Here is a 21,115-nt window from a genome sequence, read left to right as displayed (position 1 = left end):
TCAACCTGTGACAGCATTCACCACGCATTCACCCAGTTCTGGCCATTCATCAACCCGAATCGCACTCACCTGTCTCGCAGACAGCGACATCCAGTTCGCAGTGGGAGCCCAGGTAGCCCGGCTGGCAGGTGCATATGTAGCCATTGGTTCTGTCCCGGCAGAGACCGCCGTTCTGGCAGGGATTCGACATGCACTCGTCGACGTTCTCCTCGCAGTTGGATCCTGGAACGAAGTCGAATGAAAGCATATGAATACGAGTTACCAGCTGACTTGTCTGGAGGTCAAAAGCCACCCACAGTCGTGTTTGATTTTAATTAGAGAAATATGAAATATGCAGGCCAAAGTTCTTTGCAGATGGAATTCATTTATTTATGCCTGATATTGATATTGTTTTGAGGTTTAATTATTTTTTGCCAGCCGCAATATAAACTATTTCACTAATTGTTTTAGCATTGCGGTTTATGCATGAATTTTAATTGAAATATTTTTTTAAAGGAAAAAAGTTAGACAAATACTTAGGCAATTTTAATCAATTACTGAGGCAGAAAGGAATTTAGTTCAATTATTTCTATATATTTCCGTAAAGCACTCAAAAAACCCTTTACTTCTTTCAGAATCAGTTTCCCTTTGCACTTAAGTTTGAAACAAGTGCGCACAATTGAAGTGCAATTGAATGACCTTTCACTGTATTTGCCAAAGGATATTTCTCTTGTTTCCGCCTCGATCCTATTCCCTTCCATCTATTTCGTTGCTTTCTATTCCCAAAATGAAAAAGAAGAAAGTGAAAAGTTTTCAGTACAAGCGCATCAATGGCAATCAAAAGAAACCCTACAAGTGCTGATTTGGTTGCAAGCAATATAAACAATTCAAAAGGATATTTACACGCACACTCACAACTGCATTCACCCACACACATGCCAAAAATTTAGAGCTGTCCTTCAAACTCTCTGCGAAATGGCTAAGAAAAATGGTTGGAAACTAGTGGACAGAAGGGAACTGAAAAGCAATGCCCTTCATAAATTTAGATAAATTTGTCATATTTGCTTAAATTTTATTTACAAAAAGGATCTTTAATACAAGGTTAACAATTACCCTTATAGTTTGTTAGGGTTTTTATTATATAACTAATATTATATTGATTTTGAAGTACAATCAATTTTTCCAGCAAGGCATATTCTATTTAATGATACTCTGTTCTTAAAAACTTAACTTTAAATTCTATTTTAGCGATTAAATTATATTTTATGCGCACAGTTCGAATCGAAATGCTCTGTTTTTTCGAATAGAGCAATCTGCACTGCTGGGGGTATCTAGTTTGACAGCCAACAATGGCAACAAATGCCTGGAAATACTTTTCAATTTTCTGTTCAACAACTTGCAGCGACGTTGACTTGGTCTCAGTGTTTTGCCAGAAGGCAGCAACTGTCAGACAGACAGACAATCTTTTGCCACGGGCGATGGGAAAATGGGAAGATTCGGGGGGGGAAATCCCCTATTCGTTTCCGGCTGAGCTTGCCACTGCAACGCTGCGTATGAGTGATATTATTGGAGGTGTGTGTTTGGAAGCGCTTTTCTTTGCCAAATTTATAGGCAGCGAAATATTTTGTATGTCTGAAGTTTGAGAATTTATTTGCCCGGCATAGAAACGCCTTTTGGAGTTTTGGGCCTTTGTTTTCGTTTCGCTACCACCTTCTTGGCAAGCTCTTTTTGGCAACAAGTTGGCGAGAAATATGCTTAAAGTTTTCTCCGCCTGCACTCCATGAAAGTTTCCTTGCCTATCTTGTCTGAGCCGAAGAAAAAGTTCTTCTATTTCGTTTTTTTCTTCTTTTTTTATGAAAAAAGCACTTCAAAGTGTCGAAACAAAAGTGTCAAAAAAGTCGGCGTGGAAATTCTCCTGCACTTTTGCCAAATTAATGCGACAACGAACAAAAGAAGCTTGTTGAAAATCGTCTTAATTTAAGGCAGAAAATTGCATTCAAGTGAGCAAGTGCAATTGAGGGGGCGTTTTCGTGGGCGGGGAAATGGGGGCTGCAATTTATCACTTGGACTCATAAATTATACATAATACGTACGTACACTGATGGGCAGAAAAAGAAGAGTGCTCGAATAGAAATGCAGCTGGCGAGCGGTCATAAAAGATAAATGTGCGTGTCTGGTCCTGCTGTCTGGTTTATAATGCAACAATAATGTAAGTCTATGCAAATGGGGCAGCTCTGAACATACATTAAATTTGCATAAGCACTAAATCAACACGAAAAGGGGAAACCCCAAACGAAGAAGGCAACTCAAAATCCTGGCGAGCAGAACAGGATGTCAGTCGATGTCATTTGTTTGCCTTATGACGAGGGGCATACCATGCGATATATATGTACATCTACCCCTGCATCCTTTGACTTGTAGTTATAGGACTGTGCATCTGTACTCATTGTGTGCTTCTGTGGATTTCAGCTCGGATTCTGGAATGTCTACCTAGCAAATATAGTCGCTCTATAGCTATGCGGTTTGTGTCCTTAAGGCTGCAGCTCGAATTTGCGTTGCATGCTTCCAGGATTCTGGCTCACTGATTGCATTTGCATTGAAATGCTCATGTTGAAGCTAATTTAAATTAATTTATTAATGTTGCACACCTGTGCGAATAGAATGAGTCGTCTTATACATAGATACATAGTTTTGCACAGTTACTACTTATTATTCATAGATACATAGCACAATTATTTTCCCGCTCCTTGGGGCAGATAAAAAAGCGTATTTAATTTATTGGCCGTTCCAGCGCCGCTTCAATTGAGTAATGGATTTTCCAGCGGGCTGGCACTTTCTCGTATTTCACTGCCATGGCGGAGCAACAGCTTCAATTTCCCCATTCTGACCATAAAGTGCCATCAAGTCGCTGCACATTTCAATTTGTTTATGGCCATCGCAGCGAGGCAATCGCATTCTGCTTTATGATTTTTATGGACCGTGTTTGCACAGTCTTTCAATTTTCTTTACGATCGCTGTAAAATGAAATGCTGAAAAGTATTTACCCAAGCTTAAGCAAATTTTAAAATATGCAACTTATTTGGCCAAAAAAAAAAGTTCAATAATGCACGGCTGCTGTGAGCTTCTGCTTTAGCAACTCTTATAATGCACTTTATTGCGCATACGACATGTTGCCCCTTCTGCGAGTGAAACACCGAAGTGGGCAGCTCTTCCGTCTCCTTTTTTTTTTGCTTTCCGATTTGTGTGCTCCACATGAAATGTCACATTACGCTCCAATTCATGCACAAATACAGGAAGTGGTCGAGCACACCGAAGGCCCGGAGAATACTGAGCAGGAAAGCTGAGCAGCCAGAAAACCCCTCACGCACAGTTCTTAACCCAAATTCTATTGACCCCCTCCCACCACCCCCAATCACATTTTCTTGGATCGTCTGGGTTTACCTTTACTCAATGCATTCACATTCGCATTCACAATGATTTCTGGTTTTTCTTGTTCATTGTTTTGGCTCCGTTTGTGGTTTCGGTGTGTGGCCTGTGCAATACTTTTTCTTGGGCCCCCGTGCAATGTGTGAAGTCGTTAAAGTGAAAATCGATTTTCATTTTATTTCACCATGTACATACGTGGTTAGTGGGGGGAAGGGGTGGGGGAAGGGATAGGGGGCGGCATCGGTCATTTTTGTGGGCATGAAAAATGCTCCACTCACTGCCGCAATCTACGAGGCATGTTTTATGAATGAATTTTTTTCGAATTGGACGCACAATTTTCCCCTCTATCTCTTGGTTTTTTTTCCCCCTTTTGCTTTGTTTAATGGACGGGCTTTGGTTGTCCGGTTTTCCTCGTTTTCCATTTGGGAATTTGGAAATGAAAGTACAAAAAAAAGAGGCGTACAATTCTGACATTCTTCATGTCGATTGTTGGAATATTCGAATCGAAAAAGATAGGGAAAATAAACCATTAATCAAATTTTAAGTGCTGGTCAAATATTGATCAAGTTAAGGTCTGCGAAATATACAATATTGATAAATATTCCTCTGGCGCTCCTGGTTTAAAGAGCTTTAAATGGCTGTAAAATCATTTTTTTAATTTATTGAATAGCATTTCAATATTTATGTGCTGCTTGTACTTACAGCCATATTCGCGCTGTTTTTATTTTTAGCTCCACTTTAGCCGCCTGCCATTTTTCTTTATTGAAACTTTTTGCCTGTCATGCTCCTCTTCATCTGTTTCTTGTTATATATTTTCTTTTCTTTTTTTCTGTTGTGTTATTATTTGCTGCTGGCAGCGAACTGCAAACATTTGTGCAACAAGGTACGAACATTTGTTTTGGCTCCGAGTCACAATAAACATGGCCATTTCCAGCACACCCCCCGAGTCCTTGGGGCAGCTCGTCCTTTCTGATTCCCCCACCAGTCGATGCAGAAATTGAAATTTGAATTTTATCTGCACACATTTTGTGCTTCTTATTTGCCGGTTAGCTCTCCCATGCAGGATATATATTGTGAGAAATGGAGGAAGTGCAGGGCAGGGCGAATGTGCATTCAAAATCTGACTTCGTTTCTGAAAAGGTGCATGAGTTGAAAATATTGCACATTTCGCTCGCATTTTATGCTCGCACATTCAGGTACTTTTCTGCAGCTTCCTCTGAAATCTCTGAATGAATGCATTATTGAACGAGTGAGTGCTCAGTACAACAAAGATCAGCACTCGGTTCAAGTCGTAATTAACAGCAATAGGAACAAAAGGAACTCTGCATAAAGGAAGCCTGTATTTGGTTTAGCTGGAAATAAATTTGGAATCAAAAAATTGATTTTTCTAGAGAAGAACCGTTCAAGGACTTCCACATAAACCGTGTTTTCAACTGATATCCCAATAGATACCATGCATAAGTCACTCACATCCCACATCGCAAACTAGTTTACTTTCCCCAAAATGAAATCCGTTTAATATATTGGTTTATTCATTTGAAATTCTTCAATTACCCGGCACTGAGAGCAGTATTTAGCTGGTTGGCATTTCAGCCACGTCGCCCCGCAATTTGTATGCGAAACTAATCCCAGCCAGAGCAATCTATTATCATCGCAATCGGGGGCAGGAGTTGGATCCGCAGTTTTTGGGGTAGGGGTCGGGCTTGGCCAGCTTCCTTCGAATTCTACGACCTGCGACAGTGAGCAATGAAATGCACTTTGGGTCCATCTCCTGCCACCGATTCCCAGCCCAGATTCAACTGCGATGGCACGGATTTGGGGCTGCTTTCGAATGCAGCGGGGAAACTAATCACGGGATCCATTCACTCAGCCAGCCCCCAGTCGAAATCCCGAGCAATTCATGTCGCTCGCAATCTAGCAATTTCAATTCGCATATCTACACGCCACAAAATTATCTTGTATTTGTTAGAAAATACTATTTAAATAGTTAGTTCACAAGCAGGATTTAATTTGTTATACTCATTAAGGCACAGTTTAGTAGTAGTGAGTATTTTATAAGTAGATATGTAAAGTTTTTATCACAGTGCACTCTTGATGTGAATTGGTTGGCCTGCGCTTGAATGTCTTGTGGTGCGCATTGTTGCTCATCCAATTGCTTAGTTTCCATTTCTTTTTTTCGCAGCGAGGAATTCTTGACAATGAGCAGCTGAGGAAATGGGAAAGTGTAGCTCATTTTCACGTGGAAACTCCATGCACACTGTTACGCCCACAAATAGGTTTACGAAACGAACGTGTATTAGTGCGTTTAATTGATTGCATTTCGCATAACCTTTCGCTAGCTCTGATTGCATTTCTCTAGCAAACGAATTTTCCGAAGAAATAACTCGTCCTTAAGCTGTTGCGTAAATAAGAAAGTATTGTGTTTGATGTTTCCTTGAACAAATAAACAAAATTATCAGCGTGTCCCAGATTTCCTTCTCTCAAATGCCAAGAAAATCATTTTAAATCTCTGAAAACAATCGAAGATTTACACTGAGTAATGGGATTATGAGCCTCGCTGCATTGAGAGTACTTAATTGATATATCCGCTCCACTGATGTTTAAAGCCAATTAAGCCTTTTTGCCGTCAAACAATTTAATCACATCTGTTGTGTGGGCAAATAAAAATCTTAATCGCATTCGATTACGCTGCTAATCCCAGGACCCGCGACAAAGCAAACAAAAATATCCCACCCGTCGCGCCTGTGAAAGTTCATCAAACTCTGGGGCTGACATAATATAATCAATAATGCCATGAATATTTTAGCCCGATGTCGCTGAATAACAACAACTGAGTTTGAATTGAACAGCGAGGCGAAGGCCCAAAGGACCATTGATTAGCCACCTCTGCGAAATGAGAAACAATTCGTTTTGAACTCTATTTATAAACACGAATGTGTGTACGTACATATGGGTTCGTGTTCTCCGCTGGGTAATTGAAATAAAAAATGCATGTGAATCGCTGAGTCATGTGATTGAAAATTGGCTGAATATTTAACGAAATAAATCAGGCGCTGCCAGAAATTAAAGCATGTGACTCTGATTAAAGGATGCCGCTGCTGCTGCTCTTGCCGGAAAATCAAGAAAGAGAAACAAGCCAAACGAATGCGCCAATCGCCGAATGATCCTGCGACTGAGCAACCAGATGCTTGATTGAATGCATCTCCCTGGCTACGTGAAAATGTGTGCAAATTGCCAGCGAGCGCGAAAAAGTGGAGCGAACAGGTGAGCAGGTGAACAGGTGCAAATTTATGCACACACACGCAGCCGTTCGCTCAAAACCCGCTGATGAAGCAGTCCTAAAAAAAGCAGGTCCTTTTTTGCCAGGAAAATTACGATAAAATATCAAGTGAGTGAGTGGGAAAACAGAGCGAAAAGTGTTAAGCAAAAAATGGAGTAAAGGCACAAGCTGCATTGCTGCAATTTGAATGCATTTCAAAAAATATACCCTCACAAGCTGGATAACCACTTGAAATTAGTGCTTATCTCGTATATTGCAGTATGCAACATTATTGAATTTGTACTAAAGAAAATATGTACTGGTATTGCTCTACATTTTTACTTTAACTTTCTGCACTTGAGTTGCCAATTGTAGAGTATTTCGCCCTTCGTTTTAACCACATTTGAATGCAATCCTTTATTATTTTTTCATTGTTGATTTGCTGCATTTGCATGAATGCGAAATGCGAAATTTCAATGGTGAATAGGCCCAGGAAGACCTTCTTCCATTCCGCAGCATTCCCCTTCTCCTTCTTATTGTTTTCGCGCTGGGAAAACCCCCACCTCCTTTCTCCATTTCCCTGCACTTTTCACTTGCTGCCTGCAATGATTGCATAAAGGCAAGGAGCCAGGGAGCCAAGGAGCCAAAGGACAAAGGCATGCCCACCGCTTTGTTACTGCATTGCGATGGTGTGAGTTTGGGCACGCATGTGTGTGTGTGTGTGTGTGTGTGTTAGGGGAGCAAGGTTAAGCTGCTGGTGATTGCAGTTTGCGGAGAGGATTGCAGGCCTTGGTCAAATGTAGACGTGTTTGCTAATGTCTTTATCCTAAGTGATCTTGAAAATTAAGAAGCAAGAGATGCTGTACTCCTATATAATTAGACAGTACTCAAAACTGTAAAAACCGCTTAAATCAAAGATGCATGATCATAGCGCACTTTTTAATTTGCAATTACTAAAGGTAAATAAGCACATTATTATTATTGTTTCATTTCAGCAGCTCTCGTAATTAGCCTGATGAATCTAGAGCAAAGTAGGTCGGCTGTCAAAGGGATTTCAGTGCAAACTACAATCACCGCCGACATTTTAGCCACTACTTTATCCCCAAAGTCATAGAAGTCGGCGCATTAAGTTGGTAAGTGGAACGGGCGAAAGGACCATGTATACCGCAACCACTTCAAAAGGACATAAACATAAGCGCTGAAGCCAACCGAGCCAGGCCGAAAAATAAATAGGCCAAAAGGGCCGCGAAAAAGCGCGCAGTGCAAAGGAAGCTCATAAAATTAATTAGATCGCCGGCTGTCCCGCTCCCACCTTCCCACATTTCGACATTCCGGCATTGCGGTCCCTTTCATTTGCATTCGGCGATTCTTTTGGCCAAGGTGAAAGCGCTCGAAAACTCAATGAGCGGTTAAATAATGCCCCGAGGCGCCTGTCCATTTCCCGCTTTTCCCACCCACGCCCACTTTCCGCCCAGCCTTTCAGAACTCTGTGCATCCGTTACTTTCGCTTTGTTTTGCCTTAGACTTCTATTCATGCACTGCATTCATTTCGAAATTCCGCTGCATTTTTTCCAGCATTTTAGCATATTTTTTGGGTCGCATTTCCCCTCAGTTTATAGCTTCATTTCCGACATTTCGCGTGCCGTTTGGCAAAAAAATCTATTTATTATATATGACTGGGTATATATAATATATATTTTCTGCGGCTGCCTTTTGAAAAAAAACATGGGTCGCTTTCCTTTTTTATGCGCTGAATTTGTTATGCAATTTTGTTTTTTTTGCTTTATTTACATTCGTTTTTGTCTTTTTTGTTCCGAGGGCCCGCGAGCAATTTGCAATGGAATCGCTCAGTTTCCTCGGAAAAATCGCTGCAAATATGGGGGAGCAGAGCATAATTTTATTTGTTTTTGTGTTGATTTCATTTGCAGTGCTTATGCTTTGTGGGCCTTTGTTCGTTGCTCCGCTCTATTTATGCTAAATTAATGCAATTGTTTCGCTTGCAGACGATAAAAGTTGTTCTGCGTTGAGGGGAGCGAAGTGGTTCAACGGGGCGTATGAGTGATGCAAGTGGAGGTAAAGCATTTATTCCCAATTTGTGCTGCGTTTATACTAAATAACTGGGCATTACCATAAAGTGATTGATATGTTAAGCATTTATTATATTGTTTCATAGATAATTTGAGATATTATTATGATTTCAATATTTTTCTTGCATTTTATTTATTTTACGCTATGGTAAGATAACTTTACTTAGCTGCTTAGTCTAATCAATTTTTGAACTGAAACCCCTTTCCAATCACCCACAAATTCTCATCTCCATTATTTCAATTTGAATGCATTCATCCAGCCGGAAAACACATGTAGTCCATGTTGTTCCGGGCAAACTCCGTAATTTATTCCCAAGACTCTTTGGTCCAAAAGAGTCAGTCAGTCAATGGCTTCGTTCTGTTTTTAAATCCCCATTCCCCTGGCCATTTATATCATTTGGCCAGCTCCCTTGGCCTGATTGTTCAGCTGGTGTTCCACTCGTTGAACTCATCAGCAAAGTTCCAGAACAAATTTGCAGCAATTTGTATTTCGGTTTTAGTCTAGCTTTGATCCGACTACAAATAGGAATCTAGCACATATTACACCTATGTATATACGCTGGCTATAAATTTCACTAAATTTTATAAAGTCAACTTTGTGCAGCAAGGGGTGGCACAAAAAAAAAAGAAAAGAAAATGCATGGACGGACACTAAGTGCTTCGCACACGTACCATACGTAAATGTGTTTATGTGTGCTCTCGTACACGAAGCAAGCCAAAGGATGAACATTAGATACATCCATGGCTAGACTTCCGTACTTGGCCAACACAGATACTGGGCGCCCCACATACACACACACACATACGTACACACACACACACGCAGTAGCAAGTGGCAAGTTAAGCACCCAGCATTGACTACCACAATAGACAACATTAAAGTTGGTTTGCCAGCTTCGGCTTTCCCATTTCCACTTTTCCACATTTTCCTCGTTCGCTCCGTCTTAACGCCTTTGGAGATCTCTCAAAGCGTTTTTCTCGCTCCGCTCTGATCATCTTACTTAATCATATACCCTTACTAAAAGGAAAATCTTAGGCATAACCATGAACTTAAAGGAAATAATTAATAATGATAAGAAAATGATCATAAAGTAAGATGAAATAATACTATATTTTTGGCTAAGTCGTTATCTGTTTAAAGTTTAATATTCCATCTATAACTTAAATGGATGCATTCAAGTGCAAAAATAACCTCTACTCTCGAGAAGTTCTTGAGAGCATTTCTCCCAGCCGAATCAACAGCATTTTAAGGGTATAAAAGGCTTCTGCACTTCAATGACTGCCAGTTTTCTTTACGTTTGCTTTTTCTATATTATATTTGGATTTTCCTACCACTTTCCCCCACCCCCCCTTGGTCCGCAACTCTCAGTGCGCGTTAAAAAGAAGAATAGACACATGTGAGCAAATGCCGGGGAAATAAGTAAAAACGAGCACTGTACGTTATATTTTTATTTCGCTGTGGCTCCGCGTGCCGCGTAAATTTTACAAATACGTTTGGGGCCAAAAGGGAGTCCTGTGTGCGCGTCCTGGCAGGAATTCCTCTCTATTTGCTGGGGGATCTGTCTCAGGCCCTCGACCGAGTGCAAACCAAGCGAGACTGAGTTTTTTATGTTGGCTTAATAAAAATACATTTCGCACGTGGAACGGAAGAGGAACTTCGCCCACTCAACTGGCTTGCCACTCCACTTTGGCGCATAACCCTTTTCCCCCGCGTTTTCTATTTGTGAAAATGCACTGCGAAGAAAAATCTATACCTTACATAAGGATATTCTGATAATTATACGTACAATATTTTATTACGTTTAATAGCTTAACAGAAATATCCTGCTTAGTAGTACAATTTTAAGAAATAGTAAGAATAGTGGTAAGAAATGTAGCACTTTTTCCACTACACAGATTTTATGCCTAACTATAGTTTGTGAAATATGTTCGAATGTCCATTGAAGTGAAAATAATTTTTTCATTGGCTCATAAAATATTAAAAATCCCGATTTTCCGTGCACGCGGAGCGTTTTAGATTCGTACAATTCAGCTGCCTGCTGCTGGTCGCAAAAATAAACCGCATTCAGGCAGCACTCCTGCTACCAGCCGGAAAATGCCACCCAGCAGCCAGTGGAAACCCGGATAGATAGCATGGGCACACTTACCAGAGAATCCTTCCGGACACGTACAATTGTAGTAGGCCACACCGTCCACACATGTCCCGCCGTTCTGGCAAGGACTCGACCAGCACTCGTCCCAATTCGTTTGGCACTGGATCCCTGTGTAGCCATCAATGCAGTAACACGAGTACGAGCTGTTGTTTCAGTTGTTTTAGTTGTTTCCATCCGGTGGGTGTGCGGCGGGTGTGTGCGGTGGGTGTGTGCGGAACGGTGTGTCAATGATGCATCAAACGGTGGTAAAAAACAGCCGGATAGCACATACAGCAGCATCGCCAAAAGAAAACAGAGAAAACGCAGGTTTAGTGGCAGAACGAAGCAAATGCTTTAGATAGAAATTGTTTCTAGGGAGGGCAGACACAGACACAGATACAGATACAAATACAGATACATTTACAGCAGCACTATAATGGCAGTGGGCTGTAATTGAAGTGGCGATGGGCGGACACGGATAAATTCGCCAAGATATATTCTCTGAGATATATGTTTACCTAACTCTATAGCCACGGAAAAAACGGGTTTCGTATATACCTTAAATAATTACCATAAATATTCCCAGTGATATATTTAATTTTAACTGTGTTATTCAATCATACTTATATATCATTTTATAATATAATATTCTAGCTACCTGTTTATATCCTTGAAAACTCCTTCTATTGTGCTTATCCTAATATTCACAATTATGAAAATACAGCATACTAGTCTAGTCTCGCATTTGAGTTGGCCTGCACTGCCGTATTTTCCTGAATAAATTTCCCTGACTTTCTCCTACATTCAGACATAATGCACATACCCTGCAGCCAAATCGCCGGCCAGTTGAGTGCTATAAACTTTCAAAGAGCGCAACATTGGACTTGAGTAGTTGTGCAAATAAATATTTGGTAGACATTTGGGATTGGGTTTTCCATTTCCATTTTCATTTTCATTTCCATTTCCAGTTGCAGTGCTATTTCTATTTTGGCCAAACCGAATTCGAATTGAAACGGAAATGCAAAGAGCGAAAAAAGTGTCAGGGGAACTGTGGCCGAGTGTTACCCGAGGAGCACTGCAAACATGGCAGTCGGGTTACCTACCTGCTGCCAGGTAACCGGCTTAATTAAAGAACTTTCTTTGCCGTGTAAATGGGAGCCAGTGGGGCAGGGGGCTGGTGCAGGTTTTACTGCTGGTAACGTTGGCTTACTGTTGTCCCTTATAATGGATTACATTAGGATGCAGGAGGCAGCTGATGGCTCCCGGTGCACATGTCTGTTATGGTCTTGGCACGGCATAAGCACCCAGAAGACACACTCGCCTTGTTTCCAGCTCCAGTTCACCCTGGTGCCCCAGAGTGAAGCCCCTGAGATTCCATGCCGGCTGATTATGGGCTACGGTTGGACATCTGCACCCGGGAGACTATTTGATTTGTTGTGCTCAGGCAGGAGCAATTGGGAAATGACTACGTAATGGCATTGGAATATCAGAGTGGCTATGGCCATCAAGATATTGTGGGTAATTTTTTGTGACCTTGCAAAGCACTTATAGACGTGGGTTCTATTTATATTCCTTAATGTATTGCTGGTAATTTATTCAATAATTTCCTAATCATTAGTCATGAGTTATAGTTTCAAACATATTTCTATATCTAGCAATCTATATCGGGACTAAATGAAATGCACTATTATTGCTGTTGGCAATTTGCCAAGCAAATCATATCCGCCTGCTCATCCTTAACAGCCAGCTGTTATTGGAGTCTTCTGAGCGAAGTCATAAAACGGTTAAGAGCCATCTTATCGCTCGAGTAAGCCAGGATAAACCAATAAAATATCAATGTTCTCCGAAGCCAGTAAACTCCTTCGCGCTTTTCCCCCCTCGACGCAGTCGACCCCAAAGTTTGAGCTGGTCGAAAACTATTCAGTTAATCCGTTTAAATCTCATGGCATCGTGTTAAATTTAATTGCAGCTATAAATTTCGCCTGCCAGCATATAAACTTTCCCATCCATCCGACTTGCGACCAGCCTGAGTTTTTCCTCTCCCCCCGTTTTTCTTTTTTTTTTTTTGGGTGGGGAAATGCAGGCGGGAAGCGATTTCAAGCTTCTGGTTTTCGCATTTCGCATTTGACTTGCAGCTTTCCCATGGAGCTATCGTAAAAAATATCTTAACCGCATTTCCCGTCGGTGGTTGGATGGTTGGGTGGTTGGGTGGTTCTGGATGCTTTCTGGGCGGGATTAGCGCTGGCATATATCGCGAAGTGAGCATAGAAAAATAAAATGGCAGTTACTTAGTCGTATAAATGGCGGCAAGGAGAAGGATTGCCACGTCTTCTAACTTGTTTGTGCAATCGGTTTTGAGTTACATACACATATATCCCTGTGTACGACTGGGAAATAGTGGGATGCTGGAATCTCCGACAGTTAAGCCTCAAAGTTGGCTGAAAGTGCAGCAATTTGGGGAGCTACTTAGATTTGAATTCGAGATGAAGTGCAGACTCTGGCGATATTTGCAATGGATTGGCATAGCTTTCTTATCCGAATTGGCGCAGGAAAAGTGCATTCTTGCCTTTAAACTGGCTGAATTCATTTAAAAATTTAACTGCGATTCAAATAACTGCGATATTCTTTAAACTTGATTATCTTTAAGCCACATATTTAATTAAATTCCTCCGTTGTGGTTTCTGCATTTTTAATAAAACTTGAAATATCTGCATATCTTGGCTATAAATTTGCTGCATTAAGAATGCACTTCGCTTGCTCGGCCAAGTTAATAATTTTCCAGCTGCTTGCAATTGAAACCCACTTAACCCTATGGCCCGCCCCCTGGCTTTTCCGCCCTACCTCCCACACCAATACACTTGCAGTGGCCGCAACTTAACCCCATTTAAACGGGCATGCATTAAAAAGTGTGAAGGATGTGAGAGGGTTGGGAGGGGTTGGGTACTCCTGCCCTGAAACAGGAGCGGAAATAAAACCGAAGGGGGGAGGAGAGGACAGCTGTGGCAAATTCATTTCCCTGCTAAGTGGCGGCATCAACATCGAGGGTTCCCCATATGCTATGGATGGGCATGGTATGGATGTTATGGATGCTATGGAAAGGTACATATATCGGGGTAACTGAAACTGAAGCTGGATGCCCTCCTGGTGCTCAAGTGGTGCGCAAGTTTATTGCCACTCGAAATGTGTTGGACGGGTTTATTGGTCGCTGCCTGGCCCATAATCAGCAAAAAGTAAAACGGTCGGGAAGTGCTTTTACCCAATTGGGGATGGTCGAAAAACTGCCAACAGATATGTCGAACTTAACGAACTGCCAATTGTACTGCAACTAATTAGCTAACTAATGTTTATACTCTGTTCTAATACTTAGTGAATAAAATATTAGAAACCTATAAATTTAAATAAACTTCCTGGAAATGCTGCCATCCCTAGTAAGTTGTATGTGGGCTTTGCACCCGAACTCACCTGTTTAGGCCATCGATGCACACGCCGAACACACAGGGATTGCTGAGGCAGGCGAATCCTGCCTGGCTGCTGCCCACGAGGATGGCCAGGATCAGAGCCGGCAGCAGCAGACCCCTTGCTAATATCCTTAATGTCGGAAGGAGAGTGTTTGGGTTCGAGTTCAGGCTACGTGTGGCTGTGGCTGTTACTGATTTTCTAGTGGTGCTGTTGCTGTTGCTGGTAGCTGTTATCGTTGGTTTCTCTGTTGTTGCTGTTGGCATCTTTAGCAGGTGGTTTCGTTGCATGTCCTTCGGGGCAAGGGTAACACTCAGGCCGGTGGTGGTGCCACCGTTGGCTGTCAGCGGTGTGGCTGCCCCCAAAGCTGTGCCGGCCCCGTCCTCCGAGTCCTTCGAAGGCAACATCGTGGCACATCGGCGACCCATGATGTCGCGTCTAGTTTGTGGCGATTCCGCCATCGGCTGCGTATCAAACTGATGCACGTTGCTCATACGCCCCGTGGCTGGGGAAATCTTATTTTGATTGATGCTACTGCGCTTGCACTTGGGTGTCCTTGTTGCTGCTGGTCTTCTATCCGCTTAAGTGCTTTATTAGTTCTCATTGTCTGCCCCACTGATTGTTTGCTGGCCCAGCGGTCCTTGAATGCAATCTGCGTCGCCTTCGCATCGCATCAGCATCCTTGCAGTCCTTGCAGTCCTCGCAGTCCTCGCAGTCCTCACAGTGCTCCGCAAGTGGCTGGCATTCTTGTTTATGATTTCGACCGCTTTTATCTGATATTTGTTGTCTCCTCTTTTTTCTGCTGCTTATTTTCAGAGCTCTTCAGCGGAGTATTGTGGCTCTTCTGCTCGCTCACATTGTCGCTGCCATTTCAATTTGCAATCTGTAAAAAGTGCAGAGCGCAAGGAAAGCTCGTAAGTATTGTGGCACAATATTTGTGGTTCTAAATTGTTTCGCCGCTCTAAAGTGGCAATTATATAGTTTGGGAAGTTGGAAAATGGTAGCTATTTTTTGTCAACTAAGCTGTGTATTATTACGCTGTGATTTACTGTACATTAAGGGATTAATTAAGTGGTACCTCATTTGTGATATTAATTGATTTTATATTCGGACTTAATCCGGTAGTGACTGACAGCGTTTCTATTTGGGAAAATAAACCAATTCTGACAAAGCCCAAGCCAAATCCTCAAACAGCACATCACTTTGTGTGGCAGCCGGAACCCGTTTTACACAACTAATCCATAATGCCGCCATGTGGAATGTGGATTGCCATTCCATTTCGCTCCGTCTGATGGCCAGATGTACACTACATTTTCCCATTACCCATGTGTCAGAATAAACCCGACAACTTGCTCGCATATCACACATGTGCTGCATGGATTTGGGTTAGTTTTGGGGCTTTGGCTACTTGGCTGTTTGGATAGGCCAAGAGCGTACAGTAAAAGAAATATTTTCAAAGAAAAATGCGGGGCTGTATTTTATAAAGTTAACATCTGCCGAGCCTTCCTCTCTTTTAAGACCGAGAAAGTAATTTCTGCTGCATGCACAGTATGCAGACTTATAAGTTACACTAGTCGCAAAATAAATATTTCTTATGGCCGCTACAGAATGTTTGCCAGCTATAAAGGAGACAGCTTTCGAGACCATTTCCAAGTAGTAACTCGCCACGTCAATTGCAGCAGAGAGCGGCAGACTTGTGCGATGGCAACGGATAACTGACCAGGACACTGGGACACCCTCCTCCAGTGGAGGGATTTGGATTCCGCATCCCTGCCAGGACTTGCAGCACCATCAACATAAATCCGACTTAACTTGGCCAACGACCAAGCAAGTGCCACAGTCTTTCATCATCGCTTTTGGGTCGCAGAACTACCCGACCATATTGTTTGAAGGCAGCACTATATGGCCAGCGTCAGTCAGAACGTTGGGATTGGGATTATAAGCGGCTAATACGAGGAGGAGCCCAAGTTTGGTGGCCATCTCCACAGCTGGAAATTAGAGTCCTGCACAAATGGAAAGACGCCAACGTCAGCGTTGATTAACTTGCGTAAACTTATCACATATCGTTATGGTGAAGCTGCAGAGCATGGAAAGTGCACTCTAAGAATATACCAAAACACACACTAAGAATGGTTATTCACTACGAGAGAGCATTTCCAAAACCATCGCGATAAGTAAGTTGTTTTAAGGACATTTTAAGCACAAAGCGCAGGCACATTTTCGTCGAGTGCACTTTCCGTTGGCAGGTTGACGCCAGGCAATAGATCCTGATGATGCTGATGAGGCTCGTGTTGCCATTGTTGCATCCATTTTCCCATCAGCAGGCTGCATTGTCAGGCGGACAGCAACAAGAACAGCAATAGGGAATAGCGAATGGGGAAGAAAGTAGGGGGTTTTCCACAGGAGGTACACGGATATCATCACATTGCTGATGACGGCAGGCGACGAACGGCGGTGAATGAATTTGGCTTGTAAACACGGGCAGCATGAAATGCGCACGAATGGAACGGCTCGAACTGGCCGAGAGCCAAAAGGGGGCGGGGGGCGGAGGGCGTGGCAGTAGGTGCTGGAGAGGCAATCTCGAATTGCCGGAGAAGCAGGCTGAAGTTCTTCCAGTTACACAGAGAGATGGCCGAGTGCAGCCGCCACTTTATCCCCATCGCTTTTCCTCTGCATTCAACAAGAGACAAACAAAATGCTGGCCATTTCAAGCTGACAAATCAGCTGGGAATCATAGCGAAATTCAATGCTTCAACTCCCTTAAAAGTTAAGCAGGAAAATTAAACAGTTGAGACTATAATCATTAACTGATATTTTCTTTCCTAACGAATTATACGTTTCTGGCCATCATTAAGCAGGAAATGTCATTAAATTGCTGGCACCTGCATACTGTAGGACTGTGGGACAATTTTCCGCTGCGAAAATGTTAACTGGCGAAGGCAGGGCCATAAAACCAAAACGTTTTCATTCGGCAAATTCTCGTCGTTCACCTGGGTGAAAGCCAGGCCAAAACCGAGATCCACAGCCTAGATGTTTCTGCTTTTATTGTTGCCACTGCTGTTGCTGCCGTTCCTGTTGCCTTTTTATGGCATTTGCAGCCACTGCAACTTTGTGGAAATCCCAGGAGGTGGCTGGAACTGCGGAGCGGGGTGGGGGGGCCGAGGACTTGGCCATTAACGTGAGCCATTTGCCAACAACTGTGTGTTGACATAATGTTGCAGATTTGCAGGACGAGATGGAAGACGCTGTCGCCTGTCCTTCAAGAATTTGATGACATTAATGAATGGGCCTTGTTAGGCAATGTGTAACCTGGTGGGGTAATTATAAACAGGTCTTCTACGGCCTCGTTAGTCGGTGATGGGGAGCAGAGTGACAGGACCTTTTTTTTTGGAGAAAGCAGCCTCAGGAAGTTGGTAAGATGAATGGCAAAACACTGATGTTGAAGGATTGCAATCTGAACTAAAGCAAGGAGATTACGTTGGCGTCAAATTAGTATTGAATCTGAATTAATGATTATGATTTATTGCGTAATAATCATAAATCATTCTTCAAAAACATTTACCTACCAACTTGTCCGAGTATCATATATGTACATTTTCTTAATAAATAAATATCCACTAAATATCTACAATCAAGAAATACAATTAGTTCCATGGCCAGCTCGTTCAACTGTGGCTCTCCATTTCTTTGAAATACTTCTCCAAAATGTACCAGAGTGCTGCTCAGTTTATTTGCCATTCCTTAGACCAGAGAAATTTGCTCGCATAAATTTAATTAAATTGTGCACATTTTTTTGTCGGCTTGCGTTGTGCAATTTATGCAAAGCGCCTTCGAGTAAACAAGTGCTGGCGTAAAAAGTTGAAAATGCTGAGACAACACAGTCAGTCGCTCGTCATCCCCGCCCCTCACTCATATTGTTAATTAATTCTGACAAATATTGTGCAAATATTTGGAAAAACTCAGCAGACAGCAGAAGCAGCAACCGTTTATAATAAGGCAGGCAATATGCCGAGCCATTGAGCCAGGATCTTTCTGAACACTTGGCGCTGCCTGTCTGTCCTGTGAGCCTGCAGAGCGTGTGAAAATCGATGGCCAAAAATAAACAATACAACGAACGCACACGGACGCAGCGTTACACACATGTTAAAATAATTAACTTGTCTTTGACAAGACATATGAGTAAACACACACCACTCTCGCTCTCTACCTCTCTCTCCCTCTGTTCATAAAACACGCCATGTGGGCACTGCACAAATACAATTACCTTTAAGTACCCCCCGCCCACCTGTGCCCCCCTTCCCGTTCTGCAAACACGTGCTCGACCTGCTACCAGTTCCGTTTGGCTAATACGATTACATGCCCTGCTCCATCCACCCACATGAAAGCCCTGCCCCAAAAACATAGCCACACATGGCAGCCCATAGAGCTCGCTCTGCAGCGATTCAAGCTATTGAATGGCACATAATTTTCCTAAATTTAAATTAAATTATGGGTACAAATAGAATCCTTTTTCCAGTAGTTAGATATAGCATACAAATCCCTAATAACATGCCAGAGCACCCTGGTAATCCAACTCATTATCTGTTATCTCTACATTACTAAACCTCCTCGACTCACATGGCAGTGTAGCAACGTGACGTCGTTGGCGGGGGTGGTGCCCCCAAAAGGGGCGTGACCAATCGGTCTAGCTCTTGTTGTTATTCCTGTTACGGGTCGTTATAATTAATTGACTTGAATCAATTTCTGACTTTGAAGTATTCGTGAGCATTTCTCTGTCGCAGTCGCCGCCGCTCATAAGGTTCGGAAATGATTTTCATAACTCATACGCAGTGTGGGCCAAATGGGGGTTGAAATTGCTTGGCAGAGAAAGAAGTGTCTTAATAGCGAATGGTCGATAAAAATATAGCATAATGTGTGCGATAATTTTGCTTGAAGTGTTTGGGTTTTATGGGGAAAATAGGGAAGAGGTTCAAGCCTTGCTTCAACTGCCAATTGGTTCCTTTTTTATCCTTGAAGCAAACGCCGTGCCCAGTGCATTATCTTTTGCTCCGCTTTTGCGCTGATCCCCTTGGAAGGCGGATAACATGCGACATCCGCTGCCTAGGAAGTTCAAAGCCTTCGAGATATATGACTGCCATATCCTGGGCTGCATCTGCGTCAGCTCCAAGATTAAGTGTCAGCACGCGCTCCACTTTCGCACACAAAAGGACCAGCCAGCGCAGGATACGCGATACACGAAGATTGCGCATACGCCATGTGTTCGCCTTTCTTGACTTTCTTTCTCTCTTGGCGCCTTTCTCTTCGCCTTCGTCCCTTGGTTCCTTCTGCTGACCTGCGACATTAACATTGTAGTGTGCTCTGCTAGCTTTCACTCTTTGTTTCCTAAATGTGTTTTAAAAATGTTTCGAATGCTGTCGTTGGTTTTCTCCAGTTTCCTTTTTCTCCTTCTGCTCGTTTGGTCTGTGTAAACATTTTTCCCCTGACCCCTGGCCCCTGGAATATTTATTAAAGCAATCTGTGCTGCCGGCAGATTTATTTAAGCGTATTTGTCTTGCAATTTATACACATCGCGTTGCATTTTTATTTCCCGAATTTTTGTTTCGCATTTGTTTTGCCATCTGGCCAGCGATTCAACAAACGTAAATTGAATCGGAATTGGTTATTTATACGTTTATCTGCGAACATTCTCTGGCTGAGGTGAAGTTGGTGGACACACTGGTTTGATTGCTGTAACTGTCCTTGGCCATTCACGTTGGCGATTTGAATAATTAATTCAATTGTTTGGCTTTGGTCAAGGCTAACCACATTGTGTAGCATAAGCTGGGTCAATTTTGGGGGAACATTTGGCTGATTAAGTATAGTAGATCCCTCGAAAGTGGCGTCTAGGGAGCTGCTAGCCTTGAACCAAAAACTAATTCGTTAATATTGTCAAATTCTCTCATCGGGGAACTGCCTTATTTTTCCGCTTTATTTTCCTTCGATTTTATTCTCACATGTCGTGCTTGGCTTTGGCTGCCATCAAAAATCAATACGAGCATGAAATATGCCCTGGCAATACTCATAAGCCCAAAATGTGGTCTTCTCTGCTCGGCTAATCCTGTGCACTACTTTCGTTTGCCTTCCGCATGGGGAAAAGTGCTCCACTTCGGGGGGAGCTCCTTGCCCAGCCCCCAAAAACCAGTAACCAGTTTCGCCAGAAAATCACGACGCCGCAAATGCAATAAAAGCAGCCAGCACACAAATGTAACATAAACAACACAAAGGGTTTTCCAGGGGCGTGGCTTTCGGGGGGCGTAGGCAGTAAGCAGCGGCATGGATACATCGATTATACAAGTGGCTGGAAACCAAGCCGAGCAGTGGGCGGAGATAACTCCGATGGCTCCTTCTATACAGACACACACACCCACACACAAACGCACACACACACACACACTTACTGTGTGAAAGTCGAGGCAGCAAAAATGTTGCATACTGCCAGGCGCCCAAAACATTCTCAACATTTTTCGTAGTGGTAATAAAAGTTTTTATCGCTTTAAATGAAAATTTTTCGCTTCCGCAATGTGAATTTTCGCTTTTCCTGCCCGCATCTCTCCACTTTATTCGCACTGTTTATTATTTTTTTTTGTTTTCATTTTTGGTTTAACACTCGCATTTAGTGGGCGTGGCTCATTGGTGTCGGTGTCTTTGGCTACAATTGTAATTAAAATTGTGCAACTTAAGTGAATGCCTCGGCTGTATATTTATGTGGGCGACTGTAATTGCACACACGTCGTCTT

At 42.6% G+C, this 21,115-nt stretch overlaps 2 protein-coding genes across 2 annotated transcripts in view; one reads left to right on the top strand and one right to left on the bottom strand.

The window, feature by feature from the left end:
• Nucleotides 1-15,096, bottom strand: part of LOC122626287 (protein eyes shut) — a 36,049-nt gene extending 20,953 nt beyond the window's left edge. Inside the window, exons 1-3 of the mRNA XM_043806484.1 lie at nucleotides 14,346-15,096; nucleotides 10,899-11,047; nucleotides 70-222 (exon numbers count right to left, since the gene is read on the bottom strand). Coding sequence (XP_043662419.1) covers nucleotides 70-222; nucleotides 10,899-11,047; nucleotides 14,346-14,833 — 790 coding nt within the window. The 5' untranslated portion in view covers nucleotides 14,834-15,096. The remainder of the gene's footprint in view (nucleotides 1-69; nucleotides 223-10,898; nucleotides 11,048-14,345) is intronic.
• Nucleotides 1-21,115, top strand: part of LOC122626289 (MKRN2 opposite strand protein) — a 48,877-nt gene that overhangs the window by 19,026 nt on the left and 8,736 nt on the right. Inside the window, 1 exon segment of the mRNA XM_043806486.1 lies at nucleotides 7,660-7,797. The gene's annotated coding sequence lies outside the window, so the exon portion shown is untranslated.

This window comes from Drosophila teissieri, chromosome 2L (genome assembly GCF_016746235.2).
Source record: "Drosophila teissieri strain GT53w chromosome 2L, Prin_Dtei_1.1, whole genome shotgun sequence".
Classification (NCBI taxonomy): Eukaryota; Metazoa; Arthropoda; class Insecta; order Diptera; family Drosophilidae; genus Drosophila; species Drosophila teissieri.
This window is presented reverse-complemented; position numbering and strand designations above follow the sequence as displayed.